This window comes from Oncorhynchus mykiss, chromosome 18, assembly GCF_013265735.2.
Source record: "Oncorhynchus mykiss isolate Arlee chromosome 18, USDA_OmykA_1.1, whole genome shotgun sequence".
Taxonomy (NCBI): domain Eukaryota; kingdom Metazoa; phylum Chordata; class Actinopteri; order Salmoniformes; family Salmonidae; genus Oncorhynchus; species Oncorhynchus mykiss.
The window spans coordinates 14393875-14418651 of NC_048582.1; the positions used below are offsets into that span (position 1 = coordinate 14393875).

The window sequence follows — 24777 nt, forward strand, 5'->3', positions numbered from 1 at the left end:
AGTCAGAGAAGCAGGACTGCTGTGAACATTAAATTATCCTTTTGTTTTGAACCCTGTTATTGGGCTTAATGGTTCAGCAGTAAATTATCTTCCTCTCTCCATGAAGGAAGAGTAGGAGGATTAAAAACACTTTCAATGTCATTACAGTTGGGATTTCAAAGGCACTGAAAGTCTCCAAAGCAGCGTTCCTTCACTTTGAAATCTTTCTCCATTTGTAACTGAAGCGTCATTTATTCAGCTATATTAGAAAGGGAAAGCTTCCTCACTTACAAACTGCTCTGCTGTTAGCAGACGAGTCCACATACAAAACAAGGAATATGCTTGGTCAGTGCTTGACTTGGACTTGGGTTTCTCATATAGGATGTACAGTACAGTCTTGGCCTTTATAGTGGGCCTCTGCCCAGACCCGATCCCTGCCAGATCTTACAATGCGTCGATAGGTATTTTACCTATCATCTAACCACAATCAAATGTTATAGCAATCAGGTGCTCGACGGCACAGTCGATGACGTGACACGCAACTATTGGTATATGCTCACAACATCTGAGGAGAGGAACGGCACCATTTACATTTGACATTTGAGTCATTTAGCAGACGCTCTTATCCAGGGAGACTTACAGTGCATTAATCTTAAGATAGCTAGGTGGGACAACCACATATCACATGCATAGAAAGTACATTTTTCCTCAATAAAGTAGCTGTCAGTAGAGTCAGAACAAGAAGGGGGTTAGTACAGGAAGTACAGTACAGTATAGGCCTATATTGTGTTTGTATATGATGATCTGGAACAGACCTCATTGTTATATGATGATCTGGAACAGACCTCGAGGTTATATGATGATCTGGAACAGACCTCGGGGTTATATGATGATCTGGAACAGACCTCAGGGTTATATGATGATCTGGAACAGACCTCAGGGTTATATGATGATCTGGAACAGACCTCAGGGTTATATGATGATCTGGAACAGACCTCAGGGTTATATGATGATCTGGAACAGACCTCAGGGTTATATGATGATCTGGAACAGACCTCAGGGTTATATGATGATCTGGAACAGACCTCAGGGTTATATGATGATCTGGAACAGACCTCAGGGTTATATGATGATCTGGAACAGACCTCATGGGCCCTCATTACTTGCCTCTCAGGCCGTACTTCTTTGAGGCGTATATGATCTGAACATGTACCTGTACAGTATGCTCATTGAGACCAGTGTGTGTGTGTGTGTATGCATGTGTGTGTTATGTGTGCATGTGTGTTCCTCTGGCGATCGGGCATCCTATCGAATCGACTGCTTCCTTCCTCCGCTCAGAGCGAGGATGCCAATGCTGCAGCTTTTTACCTTATTACTGTGACTAAGAGAGGCTTAAGGAAGGCAGAGGAAGATAAGGAAGAGAGGGCGGGGGGAGTGAGTAAGGGAGAGGGAGGGAGAGAGAGAGAGAGAGAGAGGTTGACGGGGAGAGAGAGAGAGAAAGGGAGAGAGAGGAAATGAGAAAGGGAGAAAGAGAGAGGATGGGAAGGAGAGAGATGAAGAGGGGAGAGAGGAAGGGAGAGAGAGGAAGAGGAATGGAGAGAGAGGGTGTGTGTGTGTGTGTGTGTGTGTGTGTGTGTGTGTGTGTGTGTGTGTGTGTGTGTGTGTGTGTGTGTGTGCATGTTCTTCTGTGTAGTCAGTGTGATCTTGGCCTACCTAGATTATCATGTCAATAAAGATACTCCCACTTTGTGATTATTATGTGCATATCACCATTATCTGATGCTGGGAATTTACAGTATATTATGTACGTACACGAATAATGGTACGTTAGAGCCTGCATGACTTGTGGTATTACATAAAATAAAATGGGGGGATTTCCAATCCCCCAGGAATAAAGGTACAGTATTTTTGTGGAGTTGCAAGAGGAGAATAATGATTCCTCTCAGAGCTGAACCTACCAACATGCTTTGCTTTTTTTTTGCATCAGTGCAGGTCTGTACCTGCTCTGTAGCTCCATAGTGACCTCTTGTGGACAGGAGTGGTACTGCACCATGTTGCTCCACCACATAACTCACCTCAATGGGCACACTAACTGTCACACTCAAGGTGCATCCTGCAATTCTAAGCCATTGAATTGGCCCTAGTCTCCCAAATAGCTGAAGCTTAGAGGTGTTTACCATATTTCATGTAGGGAAAAGATACACATCAACCAGATTCACAAGTCCCTTTATGTTTACCTGGTTTCTGCTCCTAATAATCTGACAAGGGGGCTGCAACATGGCGGAACGTTTCAGAGCCAGAGAGAGATGGTCAAATAAATCCCTATTATCTTTGAACTGCCAATTATCCTCCACCGCTATCTGCCATCTTACAGACATCTGAGCCCCAAACCCTGGGGGAGAAATGGGGAGATGAGATGAGATGAGATGAGATGAGTGAGAACACTAATGAATGATGCTGAATCACCTCTTTGACTTTCTCAACATACTTTTAATGGCCGCTCCTTGATCAGTCCAGCTTAATATGGGCTCTAGTGGCTAGCCTCTCTGGCTCTGATGGTGTTTTGGGTTACGGTGTAGATATTGTGTGCTCACAGCACATGGCCCTACTGTTGGTTGGTATAGAAAATGTTGCCTCACTCAATGACAGCTAATGAGATAGACTGGCCGGTCTATGTCCCAGATTGCATGTACACAAGTGTGCGTCTCTGTGCCTGCCTGTAATGGGGAAATGTTATATCACTAAATGTAATATTTAGTTTACAGCACGCTTTAGTTTTTGTTCTAGCACTACATAGCTGATTCAAATAATCAACGCCTGATGATGAGTTGATGATTTGAATCAGCTGTGTAGTGCTGGGGTTTAGAGTGATCGACACAATGTTTCGCTTGTTTAGAGTTTCTGCAATACACATGAATTCCTGTGCAGAAGAAAGACACAGCAAAAATGAGAAAACAGAGTGAGAAATAAAGAGAAAAAGGCAGAATGGGGTCCCAAGTCCCCTGGGCTGGCTGGGTGGAGTTAAGAGACACTGGGCTTATCGCTCTCTCCGTCACATAAGATATGGCTGGGAAATGAGCTGAGAGGGGAGAAAAAGCTCCAGCACAGCGAGAGAATCTGTCTCCTGAGCCGTGTCAGCTTACCCCTCAGCCCCATTCACTGTGTCAGTCAGTCAGTCAAGTCCCTGGCCTCTGGAGTCTATCTGCACATCACATCCTCTGTGTCTGTCTGTCTGTCTGCCTGTCTGTCTGCCTGTCTGTCTGCCTGTCTGTCTGCCTGTCTGTCTGCCTGTCTGTCTGCTGGATGGAGTCAGGTGCTGCTGCTACAGATGATCAAAATCTGATGTCCATGAGATTCCCCTCCAAATGGCTCTTGAAGTAGTATAGGTGGTGGTTATAGTTGCTTGAATGTCACTCTTGATGTCAATGCTCCTTTCTGACAATCTCAGGGGGTATCGTATGATCCTGAGGCCTGAATCTCTCTGCGTCTAGTATAATGTAAAGGTTTTTATGCTTCTGCTTCTACACCTGCATTGCTGTTTGGGGTTTTAGGCTGGGTTTCTGTACAGCACTTTGTGACATCAGCTGATGTAAGAAGGGCTTTATAAATACATTTGATTGATTGAAAATAACTGAGATTTTATTAAGGTTAGATGAATAATAATGATGGCGTTTCAGTACCTCTACCAGTTGTTTAAACACGAACCGCCTCTAAAATCTCGGACACATCAGCATTAGCCTGATCTTTGGGGTGGCATGCATTGTATCTGATATGCATAGCACATCACATCACTGGCAGCGTTTTAACTACTTTGCTGATATGAAACAAACAGACAATCATAATATCAGTCAAAAATATCAAATTCCCAGTTTATGCTACAAAACCAATATGATAAGAGGTTTTAAAAGTAGGTTCTATTTGACTCAACATTCCATGACGTACACTAAGACATTGTTGGCAGAATAGATGGATGCAGTTCAATACATGTTTCATATAATTCACCAATACATTTCTTGATAGTTCCAAAAATATTGCTATCAGGTTGTAAATCACAGCTGGTTTGGTACAATGTTTGCTGCCTCAATTCGGGATGCACTGTTTCAGTTTCCATGACTCAATATTTTGGACAAAAACAGACGAATGTAACCAAGGCTGGGAATGTCAATACAATCAAACTAGCAAGGGCAATGATCACAAGTCAGTCATAACGTGGCTAATACACTGCTCAAAAAAATAAAGGGAACACTTAAACAACACAATGTAACTCCAAGTCAATCACACTTCTGTGAAATCAAACTGTCCACTTAGGAAGCAACACTGATTGACAATAAATGTCACATGCTGTTGTGCAAATGGAATAGACAACAGGTGGAAATTATAGGCAATTAGCAAGACACCCCCAATAAAGGAGTGGTTCTGCAGGTGGTGACCACAGACCACTTCTCAGTTCCTATGCTTCCTGGCTGATGTTTTGGTCACTTTTGAATGCTGGCGGTGCTTTCACTCTAGTGGTAGCATGAGACGGAGTCTACAACCCACAAAAGTGACGCAGGTAGTGCAGCTCATCCAGGATGGGACATCAATGCGAGCTGTGGCAAGAAGGTTTGCTGTGTCTGTCAGCGTAGTGTCCAGAGCATGGAGGCGCTACCAGGAGACAGGCCAGTACATCAGGAGACGTGGAGGAGGCCGTAGGAGGGCAACAACCCAGCAGCAGGACCGCTACCTCCGCCTTTGTGCAAGGAGGAGCAGGAGGAGCACTGCCAGAGCCCTGCAAAATGACCTCCAGCAGGCCACAAATGTGCATGTGTCTGCTCAAACGGTCAGAAACAGACTCCATCAGGGTGGCTTACAGCCCAACACCGTGCAGGACGTTTGGCATTTGCCAGAGAACACCAATATTGGCAAATTCACCACTGGCACCCTGTGCTCTTCACAGATGAAAGCAGGTTCACACTGAGCACATGTGACAGACGTGACAGAGTCTGGAGACACCGTGGAGAACGTTCTGCTGCCTGCAACATCCTCCAGCATGACCGGTTTGGCGGTGGGTCAGTCATGGTGTGGGGTGGCATTTCTTTGGGGGGCCGCACAGTCCTCCATGTGCTCACCAGAGGTAGCCTGACTGCCATTAGGTACCGAGATGAGATCCTCAGACCCCTTGTGAGACCAAATGCTGGTGCGGTTGGCACTGGATTCATCCTAATGCAAGACAATGCTAGACCTCATGTGGCTGGAGTGTGTCAGCAGTTCCTGCAAGAGGAAGGCATTGATGCTATGGACTGGCCCGACCGTTCCCCAGACCTGAATCCAATTGAGCACATCTGAGACATCATGTCTCGCTCCATCCTCCATTGCACCACAGACTGTCCAGGAGTTGGCGGATGCTTTAGTCCAGGTCTGGGAGGAGATCCCTCAGGAGACCACCCGCCACCTCATCAGGAGCATGCCCAGGCGTTGTAGGGAGGTCATACAGGCACGTGGAGGCCACACACACTACTGAGCCTCATTTTGACTTGTTTTAAGGACATTACATCAAAGTTGGATCAGCCTCTAGTGTGGTTTTCCACTTTAATTTTAAGTGTGACTCCAAATCCAGACCTCCATGGGTTGATAAATTTGATTTCCATTGATAATTTTTGTGTGATTTTGTTGCCAGCACGTTCAACTATGTAAAGAAAAAAGTATTTAATAAGAATATATTCATTCAGATCTAGGATGTGTTATTTTGGTGTTCCCTTTATTTTCTTGAGCAGTGTAGCTTGCTATTTATGTACCAAGGTAAAAACATGGAGCCTAACGTTAGCTAGCTAGCTGCAAGGAGGATGTCATGTCATTGGACAAGTGGGTGAGTGACGGACTTTTCCCCCTCATAACGTTTTCCGGTGACTATACACAGTTAGAGATGCAGGTGTCATTTGGTTAGCTAGCAAGATCTTGAATGACTGTTATTGTAGGTGAAAATTCATGACTATGGTTGATTTTCCAGTATCTAGACTGTTCTCCCAAAAGTATTGAGACAGAAAACATAGGGTTAATTAATAGACATGCAGAAGCAGAGTAAAGGTTGAATTCAGGTGAATGGACAGAGCAGAATCCATGGGAGTGTACAGACTGGGTCAACATGGAGTTAATCACTAGACATGTAAAACAGAACAGAAGCAGAATCCATGGGAGTGTACAGACTGGGTCAACATGGAGTTAATCACTAGACATGTAAAACAGAACAGAAGCAGAATCCATGGGAGTGTACAGACTGGGTCAACATGGAGTTAATCACTAGACATGTAAAACAGAACGGAAGCAGAATCCATGGGAGTGTACAGACTGGGTCAACATGGAGTTAATCACTAGACATGTAAAGCAGAACAGAAGCAGAATCCATGGGAGTGTACAGACTGGGTCAACATGGAGTTAATCACTAGACATGTAAAACAGAACGGAAGCAGAATCCATGGGAGTGTACAGACTGGGTCAACATGGAGTTAATCACTAGACATGTAAAGCAGAACAGAAGCAGAATCCATGGGAGTGTACAGACTGGGTCAAAATGGAGTTAATCACTAGACATGTAAAGCAGAACAGAAGCAGAATCCATGGGAGTGTACAGACTGGGTCAACATGGAGTTAATCACTAGACATGTAAAACAGAACAGAAGCAGAATCCATGGGAGTGTACAGACTGGGTCAACATGGAGTTAATCACTAGACATGTAAAGCAGAACAGAAGCAGAATCCATGGGAGTGTACAGACTGGGTCAACATGGAGTTAATCACTAGACATGTAAAACAGAACAGAAGCAGAATCCATGGGAGTGTACAGACTGGGTCAACATGGAGTTAATCACTAGACATGTAAAACAGAACAGAAGCAGAATCCATGGGAGTGTACAGACTGGGTCAACATGGAGTTAATCACTAGACATGTAAAACAGAACGGAAGCAGAATCCATGGGAGTGTACAGACTGGGTCAACATGGAGTTAATCACTATACATGTAAAACAGAACAGAAGCAGAATCCATGGGAGTGTACAGACTGGGTCAACATGGAGTTAATCACTAGACATGTAAAGCAGAACAGAAGCAGAATCCATGGGAGTGTACAGACTGGGTCAACATGGAGTTAATCACTAGACATGTAAAACAGAACAGAAGCAGAATCCATGGGAGTGTACAGACTGGGTCAACATGGAGTTAATCACTAGACATGTAAAACAGAACGGAAGCAGAATCCATGGGAGTGTACAGACTGGGTCAACATGGAGTTAATCACTAGACATGTAAAACAGAACGGAAGCAGAATCCATAGGAGTGTACAGACTGGGTCAACATGGAGTTAATCACTAGACATGTAAAACAGAACAGAAGCAGAATCCATGGGAGTGTACAGACTGGGTCAACATGGAGTTAATCACTAGACATGTAAAACAGAACGGAACCAGAATCCATGGGAGTGTACAGACTGGGTCAACATGGAGTTAATCACTCGACATGTAAAACAGAACGGAAGCAGAATCCATGGGAGTGTACAGACTGGGTCAACATGGAGTTAATCACTAGACATGTAAAACAGAACGGAAGCAGAATCCATGGGAGTGTACAGACTGGGTCAACATGGAGTTAATCACTAGACATGTAAAACAGAACAGAAGCAGAATCCATGGGAGTGTACAGACTGGGTCAACATGGAGTTAATCACTATACATGTAAAACAGAACGGAAGCAGAATCCATGAGAGTGTACAGACTGGGTCAACATGGAGTTAATCACTAGACATGTAAAACAGAACAGAAGCAGAATCCATGGGAGTGTACAGACTGGGTCAACATGGAGTTAATCACTAGACATGTAAAACAGAACGGAAGCAGAATCCATGGGAGTGTACAGACTGGGTCAACATGGAGTTAATCACTAGACATGTAAAACAGAACGGAAGCAGAATCCATGGGAGTGTACAGACTGGGTCAACATGGAGTTAATCACTAGACATGTAAAACAGAACGGAAGCAGAATCCATGGGAGTGTACAGACTGGGTCAACATGGAGTTAATCACTAGACATGTAAAACAGAACGGAAGCAGAATCCATGGGAGTGTACAGACTGGGTCAACATGGAGTTAATCACTAGACATGTAAAACAGAACGGAAGCAGAATCCATGGGAGTGTACAGACTGGGTCAACATGGAGTTAATCACTAGACATGTAAAACAGAACGGAAGCAGAATCCATGGGAGTGTACAGACTGGGTCAACATGGAGTTAATCACTAGACATGTAAAACAGAACGGAAGCAGAATCCATGGGAGTGTACAGACTGGGTCAGCATGGAGTTAATCACTAGACATGTAAAACAGAACGGAAGCAGAAAATGTGTACTTTTGTTAATTAATATAGGCACCAACATCCATGTATCTGTAACAAAAACCTGTTTGTACTAATCAAATATTATTAGAAAAACACTTATATTAGGAAAGTATATAAACAATAAATGAATTGTTTTTTGTATTAACACTATGGCACCGCCACCATTATAATCTAAATTGAGCAGATGTGGGCGTTAACAAGCAAGAATTGGGACAAGAAGATAATGGTGGCGAGAGGCCAAGGGGTGTTAATCATCTACATAGAGGGGAGTGACCATGTGTGTTATCTGAAGATGGAAACCTATAAGGCCTGAGGTCTGTAACAAGAAAAATCAGTTGTTCCATGGAATTGCTTTGCTCTGTTACTTTGTAATAAAGTCTATTTGAATTTACAAGTTCCATTATCTGAGAAATACTTGATTCAATATTTCCACAACATTATCCAGTTAGCATATCTCTTGCGTTTGCAAATTCACTCTGACTATCTATTTCAGAACAGACTTGTCTGAGTGTGTCAGAGCGCAGAATAACTGATGCACTTGAGTGTGCTACACTGGCTGAATGTGACCACTGTAAGTAAATGTAGGCAGAAAAAGTAATAGTTAGTCAAGAATGCTCTAGATAACATGTAAACAGCCTAACCAGCTCTGCTAGGGCGAGTAAAGTGGTCAGAGTGAGGTGTTCTCTCATTTGTGTCTGGAAGTAGCAAGCTAGCCAACTTTAGCCAGTTAGCTTGTGTGCTTGGTTGCAGGCAAGCTGCAGAAGGACGGGAAGTCTACAATTCCCCATCGTTTATCAGTACAATTTTGACGGCCAACTAGCTGAAACAATTTGAGAGGCTTTACAGTGCATTCGGAAAGTATTCAGACCCCTTGACTTTTTCCATATTTTGTTACGTTACAGACTTGTTTTTTTTGCTCCTCAATTTACATACAATACTCCATAATGACAAAGGAAAACCAGTTTTTTTGAAATGTTTGCTAATTTATCAAATGAAAAAAAACGGATAAATCCTTTACATAAGTATTCAGACACTTTACTCAATACTTTGTTGAAGGACCTTTGGCAGCGATTACAGCCTCAAGTCTTCTTGGGTATGAAACTACAAGCTTGGCACAGCTGTATTTGAGATATTCTCCCATTCTTCTCTGCAGAACCTCTCAAGCTCTGTCAGGTTGGTTAGGGAGCGTCGCTGCACAGCTATTTTCAGGTCTTTCCAGAGATGTTCGATCGGGTTCAAGTCCGGGCTCTGGCGGAGCCACTCAAGGACATTCAGAGACTTGTCCCGAAGTCACTCCTGCATTGGCAAACTCCAAGCAGGCTGTCATGTGCCTTTTACTGAGGAGTGGCTTCCGTCTAGCCACGCCTGATTGGTGGAGTGCTGCAGAGATGGATGTCATTCTGGAAGGTTCTACCATCTCCACAAAGGAACTCTGGAGCTCTGTCAGAGTGACCATCGTGTTCTTGGTCACCTCCCTGACCAAGGCCCTTCTCCCCCGATTGCTCAGTTTGGCCGGGCGGAAAGCTCTAGGAAGAATCCTGGTGGTTCCAAACTTCTTCCATTTAAGAATGATGAAGGCTACTGTGTTCTTGGGGACCTTCAATGATGCAGAAATGTTTTGGTACCTTTCCTCAAATCTGTACTTCAACAATCCTGTCTCGGAGCTCTACGGACATTTCCTTTGACCTCATGGCTTGGTTTTTGATCTGAAATACACCTTCAACTGTGGGACCGTATATAGACAGGTGTGTGCCTTTCCAAATTATGTCCAATCAATGGAATTTACCACAGGTGAACTCCAATCAAGTTGTAGAAAGTTCTCAAAGATGATCAATGGAAACAGGATGCACCTGAGCTCAATTTTGAGTCTCATAACAAAGGGTCTGAATACTTATGTAAATAAGGTATTTCTGTTTCGTTTTTTAAATACATTTGCAAAAATGTCTAAAAACCTGTTTTCACTTTGTCATTGTGGGGTATTGTGCGTTGATTGATGAGGAACAGATGTATTTAACAAAATGTGGAAAAGGGGAAGGGGTCTGAATACTATCTGAATGCACTGTACTGTTTCTTTCATGTTCTTTCATTAGATTTTAGCTCATCTTGCTCTGGCTAGCATTAGTTGTTGATGTTGTTGTTGTTGATGTGCATAACTGAGGGAGAGAGAACCTACCTTTTCGTGGTTGTTTGATCAATAGGGTTGTAAAGTTCCCAAATATAAGAGGACTCTCTTGGTATTTAGCTACATACTTGCAGAAATCTATTCAACTGTATTTTGTGGCTTTTGGCGAATGTGTTCTAATGATCTAAAGTTGCGCTGTTGCAACACACAGTCCAGTTCAAAGTGAATGATGGCAGGTCCTACTGCCTGTAAACACACAGTCCAGTTCAAAGTGAATGATGGCAGGCCCTACTGCCTGTAAACACACAGTCCAGTTCAAAGTGAATGATGGCAGGCCCTACTGCCTGTAAACAAGTGTCCAGTTCAAAGTGAATGATGGCAGGCCCTACTGCCTGTAAACACACAGTCCAGTTCAAAGTGAATGATGGCAGGCCCTACTGCCTGTAAACACACAGTCCAGTTTAAAGTGAATGATGGCAGGCCGTACTGCCTGTAAACACACGGTCCAGTTCAAAGTGAATGATGGCAGGCCCTACTGCCTGCAAACACACTGTCCAGTTCAAAGTGAATGATGGCAGGCCCTACTGCCTGTAAACACACAGTCCAGTTCAAAGTGAATGATGGCAGGTCCTACTGCCTGTAAACACACAGTCCAGTTCAAAGTGAATGATGGCAGGTCCTACTGCCTGTAAACACACAGTCCAGTTCAAAGTGAATGATGGCAGGCCATACTGCCTGTAAACACACGGTCCAGTTCAAAGTGAATGATGGCAGCCCTACTGCCTGTAAACACACAGTCCAGTTCAAAGTGAATGATGGCAGGCCCTACTGCCTGTAAACACACAGTCCAGTTCAAAGTGAATGATGGCAGGTCCTACTGCCTGTAAACACACGGTCCAGTTCAAAGTGAATGATGGCAGCCCTACTGCCTGTAAACACACAGTCCAGTTCAAAGTGAATGATGGCAGGCCCTACTGCCTGTAAACACACAGTCCAGTTCAAAGTGAATGATGGCAGGTCCTACTGCCTGTAAACACACGGTCCAGTTCAAAGTGAATGATGGCAGGCCCTACTGCCTGTAAACACACAGTCCAGTTCAAAGTGAATGATGGCAGGCCCTACTGCCTGTAAACAAGTGTCCAGTTCAAAGTGAATGATGGCAGGCCCTACTGCCTGTAAACACACAGTCCAGTTCAAAGTGAATGATGGCAGGCCCTACTGCCTGTAAACACACAGTCCAGTTTAAAGTGAATGATGGCAGGCCCTACTGCCTGTAAACACACGGTCCAGTTCAAAGTGAATGATGGCAGGCCCTACTGCCTGTAAACACACAGTCCAGTTCAAAGTGAATGATGGCAGGTCCTACTGCCTGTAAACACACAGTCCAGTTCAAAGTGAATGATGGCAGGCCCTACTGCCTGTAAACACACAGTCCAGTTCAAAGTGAATGATGGCAGGCCCTACTGCCTGTAAACAAGTGTCCAGTTCAAAGTGAATGATGGCAGGCCCTACTGCCTGTAAACACACAGTCCAGTTCAAAGTGAATGATGGCAGGTCCTACTGCCTGTAAACGCACAGTCCAGTTCAAAGTGAATGATGGCAGGCCCTACTGCCTGTAAACACACAGTCCAGTTTAAAGTGAATGATGGCAGGCCCTACTGCCTGTAAACACACGGTCCAGTTCAAAGTGAATGATGGCAGGCCCTACTGCCTGCAAACACACTGTCCAGTTCAAAGTGAATGATGGCAGGCCCTACTGCCTGTAAACACACAGTCCAGTTCAAAGTGAATGATGGCAGGTCCTACTGCCTGTAAACACACAGTCCAGTTCAAAGTGAATGATGGCAGGTCCTACTGCCTGTAAACACACAGTCCAGTTCAAAGTGAATGATGGCAGGCCATACTGCCTGTAAACACACGGTCCAGTTCAAAGTGAATGATGGCAGCCCTACTGCCTGTAAACACACAGTCCAGTTCAAAGTGAATGATGGCAGGCCCTACTGCCTGTAAACACACAGTCCAGTTCAAAGTGAATGATGGCAGGCCCTTGTGGCAAATGGCTTGTTTGCATGAGGCCTACTGTAGCTTTGATTGGCTATGGTGCACCGTTTGTGTAGACTCCGGTCCTGGACAGGACAGATGTTTTGGTTAGGTTCTATTTATTGCAGTGTCTATTAATTGTCTAAACTTCACGGCCGCTTTCCCATTCTATATTGCTATAGAATTTTCACAAATGCCTTAGTATACGTAGTTCCCAAACATTCTAAGAATGCTTGCTTGTCAGAAAATGTTTTAAAAAGTGTCATATTCTTTGTGGGAGTGTATATGAACAGATTTGAATAAGATGTCATGTTGCTAAATTGCTGTTGTGTGTAGAACATCTTTCACCATGCACGCTGTGAATCATGTTTCACACTCACACTAATTGGTAGGGTGGAACAATAAGGGTACTGGGCTAATAACCACCCTTTGTGTAGAGGACGCTAGGAGTGTGCGTGGGAGAGAGTGAAAGAGAGTTCATCAGTGTTCAGGAGCATGAGGGAGAGAGTGGGAGAGAATGGGAGGAGGGATGGGCGCTTCCGAGGCGGTAGGAGAGCTTCAGAGGAGGTAGGTGAGCTTCAGATGGGATAGGGGAACTTCAGAGGAGGTAGGTGAGCTTCAGATGGGATAGGGGAACTTCAGAGGAGGTAGGTGAGCTTCAGAGGGGATAGGGGAACTTCAGAGGGGATTGGAGAGCTTCAGATGGGATAGGGGAACTTCAGAGGGGATAGTGGAACTTCAGAGGGGATAGGGGAACTTCAGATGGGATAGGGGAACTTCAGAGGGGATAGGGGAACTTCAGAGGGGATAGGGGAACTTCAGATGGGATAGGGGAACTTCAGAGGGGATAGGGGAACTTCAGAGGGGATAGGGGAACTTCAGAGGGGATAGGGGAACTTCAGATGGGATAGGGGAACTTCAGAGGGGATAGGGGAGCTTCAGAGGGGATAGGGGAACTTCAGAGGGGATAGGGGAACTTCAGAGGGGGTAGGGGAACTTCAGAGGGTATAGGGGAACTTCAGAGGGTATAGGGGAACTTCAGAGGGTATAGGGGAACTTCAGAGGGGGTAGGGGAGATTCACGGGTGTCTATAAGTTCCGGAGGATGTAGGTGTTGGAAGGTGCAGGAGAGTCTGGAGGTGTGCATTAGAACCTAGACAATAGGAGACACCATCTAATAAGAATCGCCCATATTATCCATGGTACTGGACCTACATTAGTGGGCTTCACCTGACCCAGACATTTTCCCCTGCAACCATATTACTTCCTTACCACGACAACCATGCCTTATTTCCTATTTCCTGTCTCCACAGGAAGTCAAGTCAACCTGACGTGCCGAGCGTTCTTCGGCTTCGCCGGGGAAGTCAGTCCGCTCATCTACTGGATGAAGGGAGAGAAGTTCATCGAAGACCTGGACGTGGAGAGGTTCAGAGAGAGTGACATCAAGTAAGACACACACACACACATCAAGTAACACCCTGTCACACACACACATGTCAAATTAGACCCTGTTGTGGCGCAGTGGTTAAGGGCGCTGTACTGCAGCGCCAGCTGTGCCATCAGAGACCCTGGGTTCGCGCCCAGGCTCTGTCGTAACCGGCCGCGACCGCGTCCGTTGGGCGACGTCCGGGTTAGGGAGGGCTTGGTCGGTAGGGATGTCCTTGTCTCATCGATCCCGTACGGGAGTTGTAGCGATGAGACAAGATAGTAGTAGCTACTACAACAATTGGACACTGAAATTGGGGAGAAAAAGGGGGTAAAATTCAACAACAAAAAAAGTACGACCCTGTTACACACACATCACTTGAGGTCATATGGGATATACATACGTTCGTGCATGAACTGTAAAAAGTCAACGCCACAGTTTTGACCAACACACTTGTGATGCTGTGGTATGTTGTAGTGTTATTACCAGGCTGTGGTATGTTGTAGTGCTATTACCAGGATGTGGTATGTTGTAGTGCTATTACCAGGCTGTGGTATGTTGTAATGCCATTACCAGGCTTATTCATCTTGAATTCAGATATTCCTGAATCTATATTGACTATACAGCATCTGACCCAAGAGAAGCACGACTGTAACTCTACACTGTTATTCTCTATTGAGCCTGTTCACTCATGTGCAGACTGAAAGACACTGTTATTCTCTAATGTGCCTGTTCACTCATGGGCAGACTGGAAGACACTGTTATTCTCTATTGAGCCTGTTCACTCATGGGCAGACTGGAAGACACTGTTATTCTCTAATGTGCCTGTTCACTCATGGGCAGACTGAAAGACACTGTTATTCTCTAATGTGCCTGTTCACTCATGGGCAGACTGGAAGACACTGTTATTCTCTATTGAGCCTGTTCACTCATGGGCAGACTGGAAGACACTGTTATTCTCTAATGTGCCTGTTCACTCATGGGCAGACTGGAAGACACTGTTATTCTCTAATGTGCCTTTTCACTCATGGGCAGACTGGAAGACACTGTTATTCTCTAATGTGCCTTTTCACTCATGGGCAGACTGGAAGACACTGTTATTCTCTAATGTGCCTGTTCACTCATGGGCAGACTGGAAGACACTGGTGTAAAGTTTAAGCTGAAGGTAGCAGACACCCTGATGGTTAAGAGCTTTGGGTGTGAAAGCTGAGCCAACAAGGTGAAAAGCTCTCAATGGGCCGTTAGTAAGACACTTAATAACCCTAATTGCTCCAGGGTCACCGTTGATAACGGCTGACCCTGGCCGTGACCCCACTCTCCCAGGGTGTCTCACCCCACTCTCCCAGGGTGTCTCACACCACTCTCCCAGGGTGTCTCACACCACTCTCCCAGGGTGTCTTACCCCACTCTCCCAGGGTGTTTCACACCACTCTCCCAGGGTGTCTCACACCACTCTCCCAGGGGGTCTCACCCCACTCTCCCAGGGTGTCTCACACCACTCTCCCAGGGTTTCTCACCCCACTCTCCCAGGGTGTCTCACACCACTCTCCCAGGGTGTCTCACACCACTCTCCCAGGGTGTCAAATCAAATCAAATCACATTTTATTTGTCACATACACAGGGTTAGCAGATGTTAATGCGAGTGTAGCGAAATGCTTGTGCTTCTAGTTACGACAATGCAGTAATAATCAACAAGTAATCTAGCTAACAATTCCAAAACTACTACCTTATAGACCCAAGTGTAAGGGGATAAAGAATATGTACATAAAGATATATGAATGAGTGATGGTACAGAGCGGCATAGGCAAGATACAGTAGATGGTATTGAGTTCAGTATATATATGAGATGAGTATGTAAACAAAGTGGCATAGTTAAAGTGGCTAGTGATACATGTATTACATAAAGATGCAGTAGATGATATAGAGTACAGTATATACATATACATATGAGATGAATAATGTAGGGTATGTAAACATTATATTAGGTAGCATTGTTTAAAGTGGCTAGTGATATATTTCACATCATTTCCCATCAATTCCCATTATTAAAGTGGCTGGAGTTGAGTCAGTGTGTTGGCAGCAGGAAAATGAATGTTAGTTGTGGCTGTTTAACAGTCTGATGGCCTTGAGATAGAAGCTGTTTTTCAGTCTCTCGGTCCCAGCTTTGATGCACCTGTACTGACCTCACCTTCTGGATGATAGCGGGGTGAACAGGCAGTGGCTCGGGTGGTTGTTGTCCTTGATGATCTTTATGGCCTTCCTGTGACATCGGGTGGTGTAGGTGTCCTGGAGGGCAGGTAGTTTGCCCCCGGTGATGCGTTGTGCAGACCTCACTACCCTCTGGAGAGCCTTACGGTTGTGGGCGGTGCAGTTACCGTACCAGGCGGTGATACAGCCCGACAGGATGCTCTCGATTGTGCATCTGTAGAAGTTTGTGTGTGCTTTTGGTGACAAGACAAATTTCTTCAGCCTCCTGAGGTTGAAGAGGCGCTGCTGCGCCTTCTTCACGATGCTGTCTGTGTGGGTGGACCAATTCAGTTTTTCTGTGATGTGTACGCCGAGGAACTTAAAACTTACTACCCTCTCCACTACTGTTCCATCGATGTGGATAGGGGGGTGTTCCCTCTGCTGTTTCCTGAAGTCCACAATCATCTCCTTAGTTTTGTTGACGTTGAGTGTGTGCTTATTTTCCTGACACCACACTCCGAGGGCCCTCACCTCCTCCCTGTAGGCCGTCTCGTCGTTGTTGGTAATCAAGCCTACCACTGTTGTGTCGTCCGCAAACTTGATGATTGAGTTGGAGGCGTGCGTGGCCACGCAGTCGTGGGTGAACAGGGAGTACAGGAGAGGGCTCAGAACGCACCCTTGTGGGGCCCCAGTGTTGAGGATCAGCGGGGTGGAAATGTTGTTGCCTACCCTCACCACCTGGGGGGCGGCCCGTCAGGAAGTCCAGTACCCAGTTGCACAGGGCGGGGTCGAGACCCAGGGTCGAGACCCAGGGTCTCGAGCTTGATGACGAGCTTGGAGGGCACTATGGTTTTAAATGCCGAGCTGTAGTCGATGAACAGCATTCTCACATAGGTATTCCTCTTGTCCAGATGGGTTAGGGCAGTGTGCAGTGTGGTTGAGATTGCATCGTCTGTGGACCTATTTGGGCGGTAAGCAAATTGGAGTGGGTCTAGGGTGTCAGGTAGGGTGGAGGTGATATGGTCCTTGACTAGTCTCTCAAAGCACTTCATGATGACGGAAGTGAGTGCTACGGGGCGGTAGTCGTTTAGCTCAGTTACCTTAGCTTTCTTGGGAACAGGAACAATGGTGGCCCTCTTGAAGCATGTGGGAACAACAGACTGGGATAGGGATTGATTGAATATGTCCGTAAACAAACCAGCCAGCTGGTCTGCGCATGCTCTGAGGGCTCGGCTGGGGATGCCGTCTGGGCCTGCAGCCTTGCGAGGGTTGACACGTTTAAATGTTTTCCTCACGTCGGCTGCAGTGAAGGAGAGTCCGCATGTTTTAGTTGCGGGCCATGTCAGTGGCACTGTATTGTCCTCAAAGCGGGCAAAAAAGTTATTTAGTCTGCCTGGGAGCAAGACATCCTGGTCCGTGACGGGGCTGGTTTTCTTTTTGTAATCCGTGATTGACTGTAGACCCTGCCACATACCTCTTCTGTCTGAGCCGTTGAATTGAGATTCTACTTTGTCTCTATACTGACGCTTAGCTTGTTTGATTGCCTTACGGAGGGAATAGTTACACTGTTTGTATTCGGTCATGTTTCTGGTCACCTTGCCCTGATTAAAAGCAGTGGTTCGGGCTTTCAGTTTCATGCGAATGCTGCCATCAATCCACGGTTTCTGGTTTGGGAATGTTTTAATCATTGCTATGGGAACGACATCTTCAACGCACGTTCTAATGAACTCGCTCACCGAATCAGCGTATTCGTCAATGTTGTTGTCTGACGCAATACGAAACTGCTTCCACGTGATGGAAGCAGTCTTGGAGTGTGTAATCAGATTGGTCGGACCAGCATTGAACAGACCTCAGCGCGGGAGCTTCTTGTTTTAATTTCTGTCTGTAGGCAGGGATCAACAAAATTAAGTCGTGGTCAGCTTTTCCGAAAGGAGAGTGGGGCAGTATCTCACCCCACTCTCCCAGGGTGTCTCACACCACTCTCCCAGGGTGTTTATACCCCACTCTCCCAGGGTGTCTCACACCACTCTCCCAGGGTGTTTATACCCCACTCTCCCAGGGTGTCTCACACCACTCTCCCAGGGTGTCTCACCCCACTCTCCCAGGGTGTCTCACCCCACTCTCCCAGGGTGTTTATACCCCACTCTCCCAGGGTGTCTCATACCACTCTCCCAGGGTGTCTCACCCCACTCTCCCAGGGTGTCTCACCCCACTCTCCCAGGGTGTTTATACCCCACTCTCCCAGGGTGTCTCATACCACTCTCCCAGGGTGTCTCAAGGAGAGTTGGGATATGCAAAACAACACATACGTATTAATACACGCTTGTACATGTGTGAAATAGGACAGACATAGGCACCCACCAAGTGATTGTTATTATGTTTTAAGCTGTTACCATGAAAACTCTAATTATTGTGTTTATATATGAAGCTGTTACCATGAGAACGGGTGCCCTAGTGATTCCTATGCACACGTCTCCTCCCGTGTTTGCATGCATATACAGAAGAGGTCAGGAGCATTTATCCTCATACAAGAGAGTCAGGGAGACACAGCGCAATAACAACCATTTAAAGGCCATTTACCACAAATACCTCACCGCACTCTGACAGCTCTACTAGAAAAATGTCACCTTTCCGTCACCAGCCATAGCTATTTCTTCAATAACATCAATGAATGTTTAATGGCGTTAGTCAATAATTCAGGCGATCATGCATTCTTTATTATTGCACGGCGTGTGTGTGTTCTCTGAAAGTGATCAGGCTTGCTTGCTTTGCTTATCACGTTGCTGGTCTTGAATGCTAAAGTTATACTGAGTTGAGCTGGAGAGGAGAGCAAGGGAACTCTGGGAGTTCTCTTTTACTTTGATTTGTGGGCGTCTAGTGGGAACAGCTCTGCTCTTCAGTCTTGGAGAAACATATACACATACACACAGACACGAATACACACACACAGACACACATAAATACATACACACACTCAAACACACACACACACACACACACACACACACACACACACACACACACACACACACACACACACACACACACACACACACACACACACACTCAAACACACACACACACACACACACACGCACAGACACACATATACAAACACACAGACACACATATACAAACACACAGACACAGACACACACACACACACACACACACACACAAATACACACACACAGACACACATAAATAGACACACACAGACACACACACAGACACACGCACAGACACACACTTACCTACACACAGACACACACACACATACTCAGACACAGACACACAAATACGCACACACACACACACACACACACACACACACACACACACACACACACACACACACACACACACACACACACACACACACACACACACACACACACACACACACACACACACACACATGGGCTGAATACTCCATGGATCACTAGTACATATACAGTACCTGTCCAGGGGACTCTCACAGACATGGAGCTGTTGATGCATCTGTCTCTTTGTCTTCACAATCCGTCCATCTGTTCGTTAATCCAACAGTCCATCCATTCCTCCGTTAATCCAACAATCCATCCATCCGTCCGTTAATCCAACAGTCCATCCATCCATTCCTATGTTAATCCAACAATCCATCCATCCATTCCTCCGTTAATCCAACAATCCATCCATCCATCCGTTAATCCAACAGTCCATCCATCCATTCCGTTGTTAATCCAACAATCCATCCATCCATTAATCTGTTAATCCAACAATCCATCCATCCATTCCTATGTTAATCCAACAGTCAATCAATTCCTCCGTTAATCCAACAATCCATCCATCCATTCCTCCATTAATCCAACAATCCATCCATCCATTCCTATGTTAATCCAACAGTCCATCCATTCCTCTGTTAATCCAACAGTCCATCCATTCCTCTGTTAATCCAACAGCCCATCCATCCATTTCTCTGTTAAACCAACAGTCCACCCATTCCTCTGTTAATCCAACAATCCATCTGTTCCTCTGTTAATCCAACAGTCCATCCATTCCTCTGTTAATCCAACAATCCATCCATTCCTCTTTTAATCCAACAGCCCATCCATCCATTTCTCTGTTAAACCAACAGTCCACCCATTCCTCTGTTAATCCAACAGTCCATCCGTTCCTCTGTTAATCCAACAATCCATCCGTTCCTCTGTTAATCCAACATTCCATCCGTTACTCTGTTAATCCAACAGTCCATCCGTTCCTCTGTTAATCCAACAGTCCATCCGTTCCTGTGTTAATCCAATAGTCCATCCGTTCCTCTGTTAATCCAACAGTCCATCCGTTCCTCTGTTAATCCAACAGTCCATCCGTTCCTCTGTTAATCCAACAGTCCATCCATTCTTCTGTTAATCCAACAGTCCATCCATTCCTCTGTTAATCCAATAGTCCATCCATCCATTCCTCTGTTAATCTAACAGTCCATCCATCCAATTCATCCATCCAGCGTCTTGCTGTGCTTTTATTCAAGCCAATTCACTTCAATATGCTTTATTTGTCCGCAAGGGGCAATTATAGCAGGACTGACCATGGCATGGCAGACATAGCATTACCATAACAACAACAGAGAACAGGAAACGCTGAAAACACATAATAACACTTATTGCTCCAGTGAATAAGAGTTCCAAGGAAAAACAGCAGTCCACAATACTCCATACTTGCTAACTTGAGTCCCTATAGGTTTTTCCTATTGGTCATTGATGTTTAAAACACATTCTGATATGTCCGGAGACCTCCCTCTGTAGAACAGTAGCTACATCAGGAACACCTTCCGTAACTACCCTCACAATGTACTCAAACCTCCACAGGAATCAATTCATCATTATATAAACGTCTCAGAGAAAACGCCATGCGAATGATGTGTTTGATCCAGGTTTTACTCCTAAATAACAATGCATTTCATCCAGAATTTGCTTCTCCAACCTCTTTTGTGACCCCAGTACGGCATCCATATTAGGAAGTACCTGGTACCAAATGGCACACCATTCCCTAGATCAGGGGTGGGCAAAGTTAGAGGGCTCTGGTCAAAAGTAAAGCACTATGTGGGGAACAGGGTGCCATTTGGGACGAAGCCTCTCAGCTGTCAGACCCCTTCCCTACCTATATTCCATTGGACACATATCTCCATGCTCGGCAGATGTGAACTAATGTAAAGGTTAAGTGGAACATGGAGGGGGGAAAGCAGGGAAGAGAGGAGATGAGACAGTGAAAGGAATGACATTTGGAAACGTCTCTGTAAACTAGCAGGTTCAGAGTACCTGAAGCAGATCTCTCACTCCAAACCTGGTGATGACTTCATACCAATTAGGCTTGGAATAAATCAATGAAAAAGAGAGAGAGAATGAGAGGGAGGGAGGGAGGGAGGGAGAAGGAGAGGGAGAGGGGGAGAGAGACTGAGAGACCAGAGAGAGAAACCGAGAGACCAGAGTGAGAGCGAGAGACCGAGAGACCAGAGAGAGTGCGAGCAACTGAGAGACCAGAGAGAGAGAGTGACTGAGAGACCAGAGAGAGAGAGTGACTGAGAGATCCAAAGAGAGAGAGAGACTAGAAGCTTTGACTATGTACAGACTCAGTGAGCATAGCCTTGCTATTGAGAAAGGCCGCCAAAGGCAGACCTGGCGCTCAAGAGAAGACAGGCTATGTGCTCACTGTCCACAAAATGAGGTGGAAACTGAGCTGCACTTCCTAACCTCCTGCCCAATGTATGACCATATTAGAGACACATATTTCCCTCAGATTACACAAATCCACAAAGAATTCAAATACAAATCCAATTTTGATAAACTCCCATATCTACTGGATTAAATTCCAGTGTGCCATCACAGCAGCAAGATTTGTGACCTGTTGCCACAAGAAAAGGGCAACCAGTGAAGAACAAACACCATTGTAAATACAACCCATATTTATGCTTATTTATTTTCCCTTGTGTACTTTAACCATTTGTACATTGTTACAACACTGTGTGTGTATATATATATATATATATATATATATATATATATATATATATATAATATGACATTTGTAATGTCTTTATTGTTTTGAAACTTCTGTATGTGTAATGTTTACTGTTAACTTTTATTAATTATTTCACTTTTGTATATTATCTACCTCACTTGCTTTGGCAATGTTAACACATGTATCCCATGCCAATAAAGCCCCTTGAATTGAATTGAATTGAGTCCAGAGAGAGAGACCAGAGAGAGAGCGAGAGAGACCAGAGAGAGAGAGAGACCAGAGAGAGAGAGAGAGACCAGAGAGAGAGAGAGTCCAGAGACCAGGCTGTAGTATTGAACATGTGAAGACCTAGTTGTCTTAGGTCACACAATAGTTACCCAGAAGAAAATGGGGGAGGGTCATGCTTTTTCAATTTCAGTCATGGGGAAGGTTTAGTTTTGTTGTTGTTTTTTTGTCCAGGGCAGGGTCATGTAATTTGTAATCAATAAAATGTCATATTTCTCAGGATTTGATAATTAGTTGCTTATTATATTATTTAATGTGTGCCCGATGATTGTGTGCCTGATTTTCTGCTGGGAGCACAATGTCAAGTGAGCCCCGTGTGGTCTCACTAAAATGATCCATAACCTATACAAGCCTTTCTCAAATCTCAGTCTGCGGAGGAATGCTCTTCAGTCTGCAGCATATTTATCTTGAAAATGATATAGATTTTTTTTGTGGTCTGTGGCATATTTGACTCAAATAAATATGTGCAGTGGGACTACTTGTGCAATGCGCTGAACTATGTAGGCAGCAGTAAACAAATTGTGTTGCCATGACTAATTATAGCTACACCAAACACACACACACAAGCTAGCCCTGCTGCTCAGCCTGCAGTCTCTCTCTCTCTCTCTCTCTCTCTCTCTCGCTCTCTCTCTTTCTCTCTCTCTCTCTTTCTCTCTCTCTCTCTCTCTCTCTCTCTCTCTCTCTCTCTCTCTCTCTGTCTCTCTCTCTCTCTCTCTCTCTCTCTCTCTCTCTCTCTCTCTCTCTCTCTCCCTCTCTCTCTCTCTCTCTCTCTCTCTCGCTCTCTCGCTCTCTCTGGATTTGTTTCAAATAACAGTTGCCCACCAAACCCAGTCTGTGTGTTATGTCAGACTTGCCTCAGCTGATATGCGATGAAGCCATCGTAAATAAGCAGACATTTAGAAGCAAAGCTTCCACATCTCAAGGATAAAACAGACAATTTTTTTATTTATTTCAAACCAAACAAACAAAAATGCTGCACAATATTTTCACAGACAATGAGAGTTCACTGAAGGCTTCATACTCCCTCTCTCATAACATTTCCCAGTGCCAGGCTCCTTTCACTATAGTTGAAAAGCTGGTCATGCCCTCAGTCATGGATGCTTGCCCAGAGGTTTTAGGCCTAACTGCTGCTACAAAGATCAGTGAAATCCCACGTTCCAATGACACTGTCACGCGTAGAATCCAGGATCTGGCCGATGATATAGAATCACATGGAGGTTTTAGACAGAGCCCCCACATCAAATTGGTTTGTAATCAAATTAGATGAGACGGCTGACATTTCAAATGCCACTTCTTGTATATATTAGCTACATATGTAAAGAATGTCTTTCTTGTAGAGAGTTTCCTCAGAATAAAACTACAGGAGAAATATTCTGTGTTCTGAACGAGTACATCACGGGACATGGATTACGATGGGACCATTGTATCGGGATCTGTAGGCCTACGGACGAGTCTACTGCTCAACCAAAACCATGCAGGTGATATTTTCCAAGCAAACAATAAAATTGCCGATTTCAAGAAAAAGCTGGGCACCTGGAGAGACAAAGTGGATAGAGGCATTTTCTCCCATCTATTCTCCACTTTAGAAGTTTGCTATAGACCTACAACACAAACAGGTATGGGACCACCAGGCTGATGCTTGCTGCAACAAAATTGATATATCGCAGCAGACTGGCTGTTGAAAACACCTTCACAACTCCCGGGTGTCCCTGGCACAAACAAGTTTGAGAAAGGCTGGCCTATAATATAGGCTATACTAAGAGCATGTTCGGAGAAACACGTGTCACGGATCCCTCTGGAACTTTCATTGCGCACACCTGGCCCCCATTCCCACTGATTGTATTTGTATATATGTGCCCTTTGTTCCCCATGGTGCTGTCGGTTATTGTTCCAATGTCCGTTGGTGTATGTGAGGACCTGTGCTGTATGTTTTGGGCTTTCGTGCCCTTGTGGATTGCGCAGATGATTACGGGTCTAGTCCCGTGTGTTAATCATTGTGCGTGTGTGTTTTTTATTCAAAGTACTCCTCGCTCTTTTGTTTGGGTTTCTACCCTGTGTTTTATGTACTTGTTTGTTTGGTCTTTGTCCCCGTGCCTTTACACGCCACGGCGTAATTTGGGGTATAATTTAAAAAAAATATTACGCATTCCTGCGCCTGTCTCCTGAATCTCTTCATACCAACGTGACAGCAGGGAAAAGTTATATTTCTAGGAAAATGTACTTCCTTCACAAGTTTTTTTTCTGCTGGGATGCTGTATATACAAGGCTACACTGCATTACACACTGCATTGGATAGGCGTTCCCAATGACTGTGCTGTGTACGGTGGCACTTCAGGAGTCCAGTCAATTTGTCCCAAAAAAATGCAATATCTGTGCAAGTGGA

The 24777-nt window shown here is 45.0% G+C and overlaps 1 protein-coding gene across 2 annotated transcripts in view; it reads left to right on the plus strand.

Moving 5' to 3' along the window:
• LOC110495483 (interleukin-1 receptor accessory protein-like 1) overlaps positions 1-24777 on the plus strand; it is a 398899-nt gene that overhangs the window by 306817 nt on the left and 67305 nt on the right. For both annotated transcript variants that reach the window (XM_036951893.1, XM_036951894.1), the window contains exon 7: positions 13816-13948. In XM_036951893.1, coding sequence (XP_036807788.1) covers positions 13816-13948 — 133 coding nt within the window. The remainder of the gene's footprint in view (positions 1-13815; positions 13949-24777) is intronic.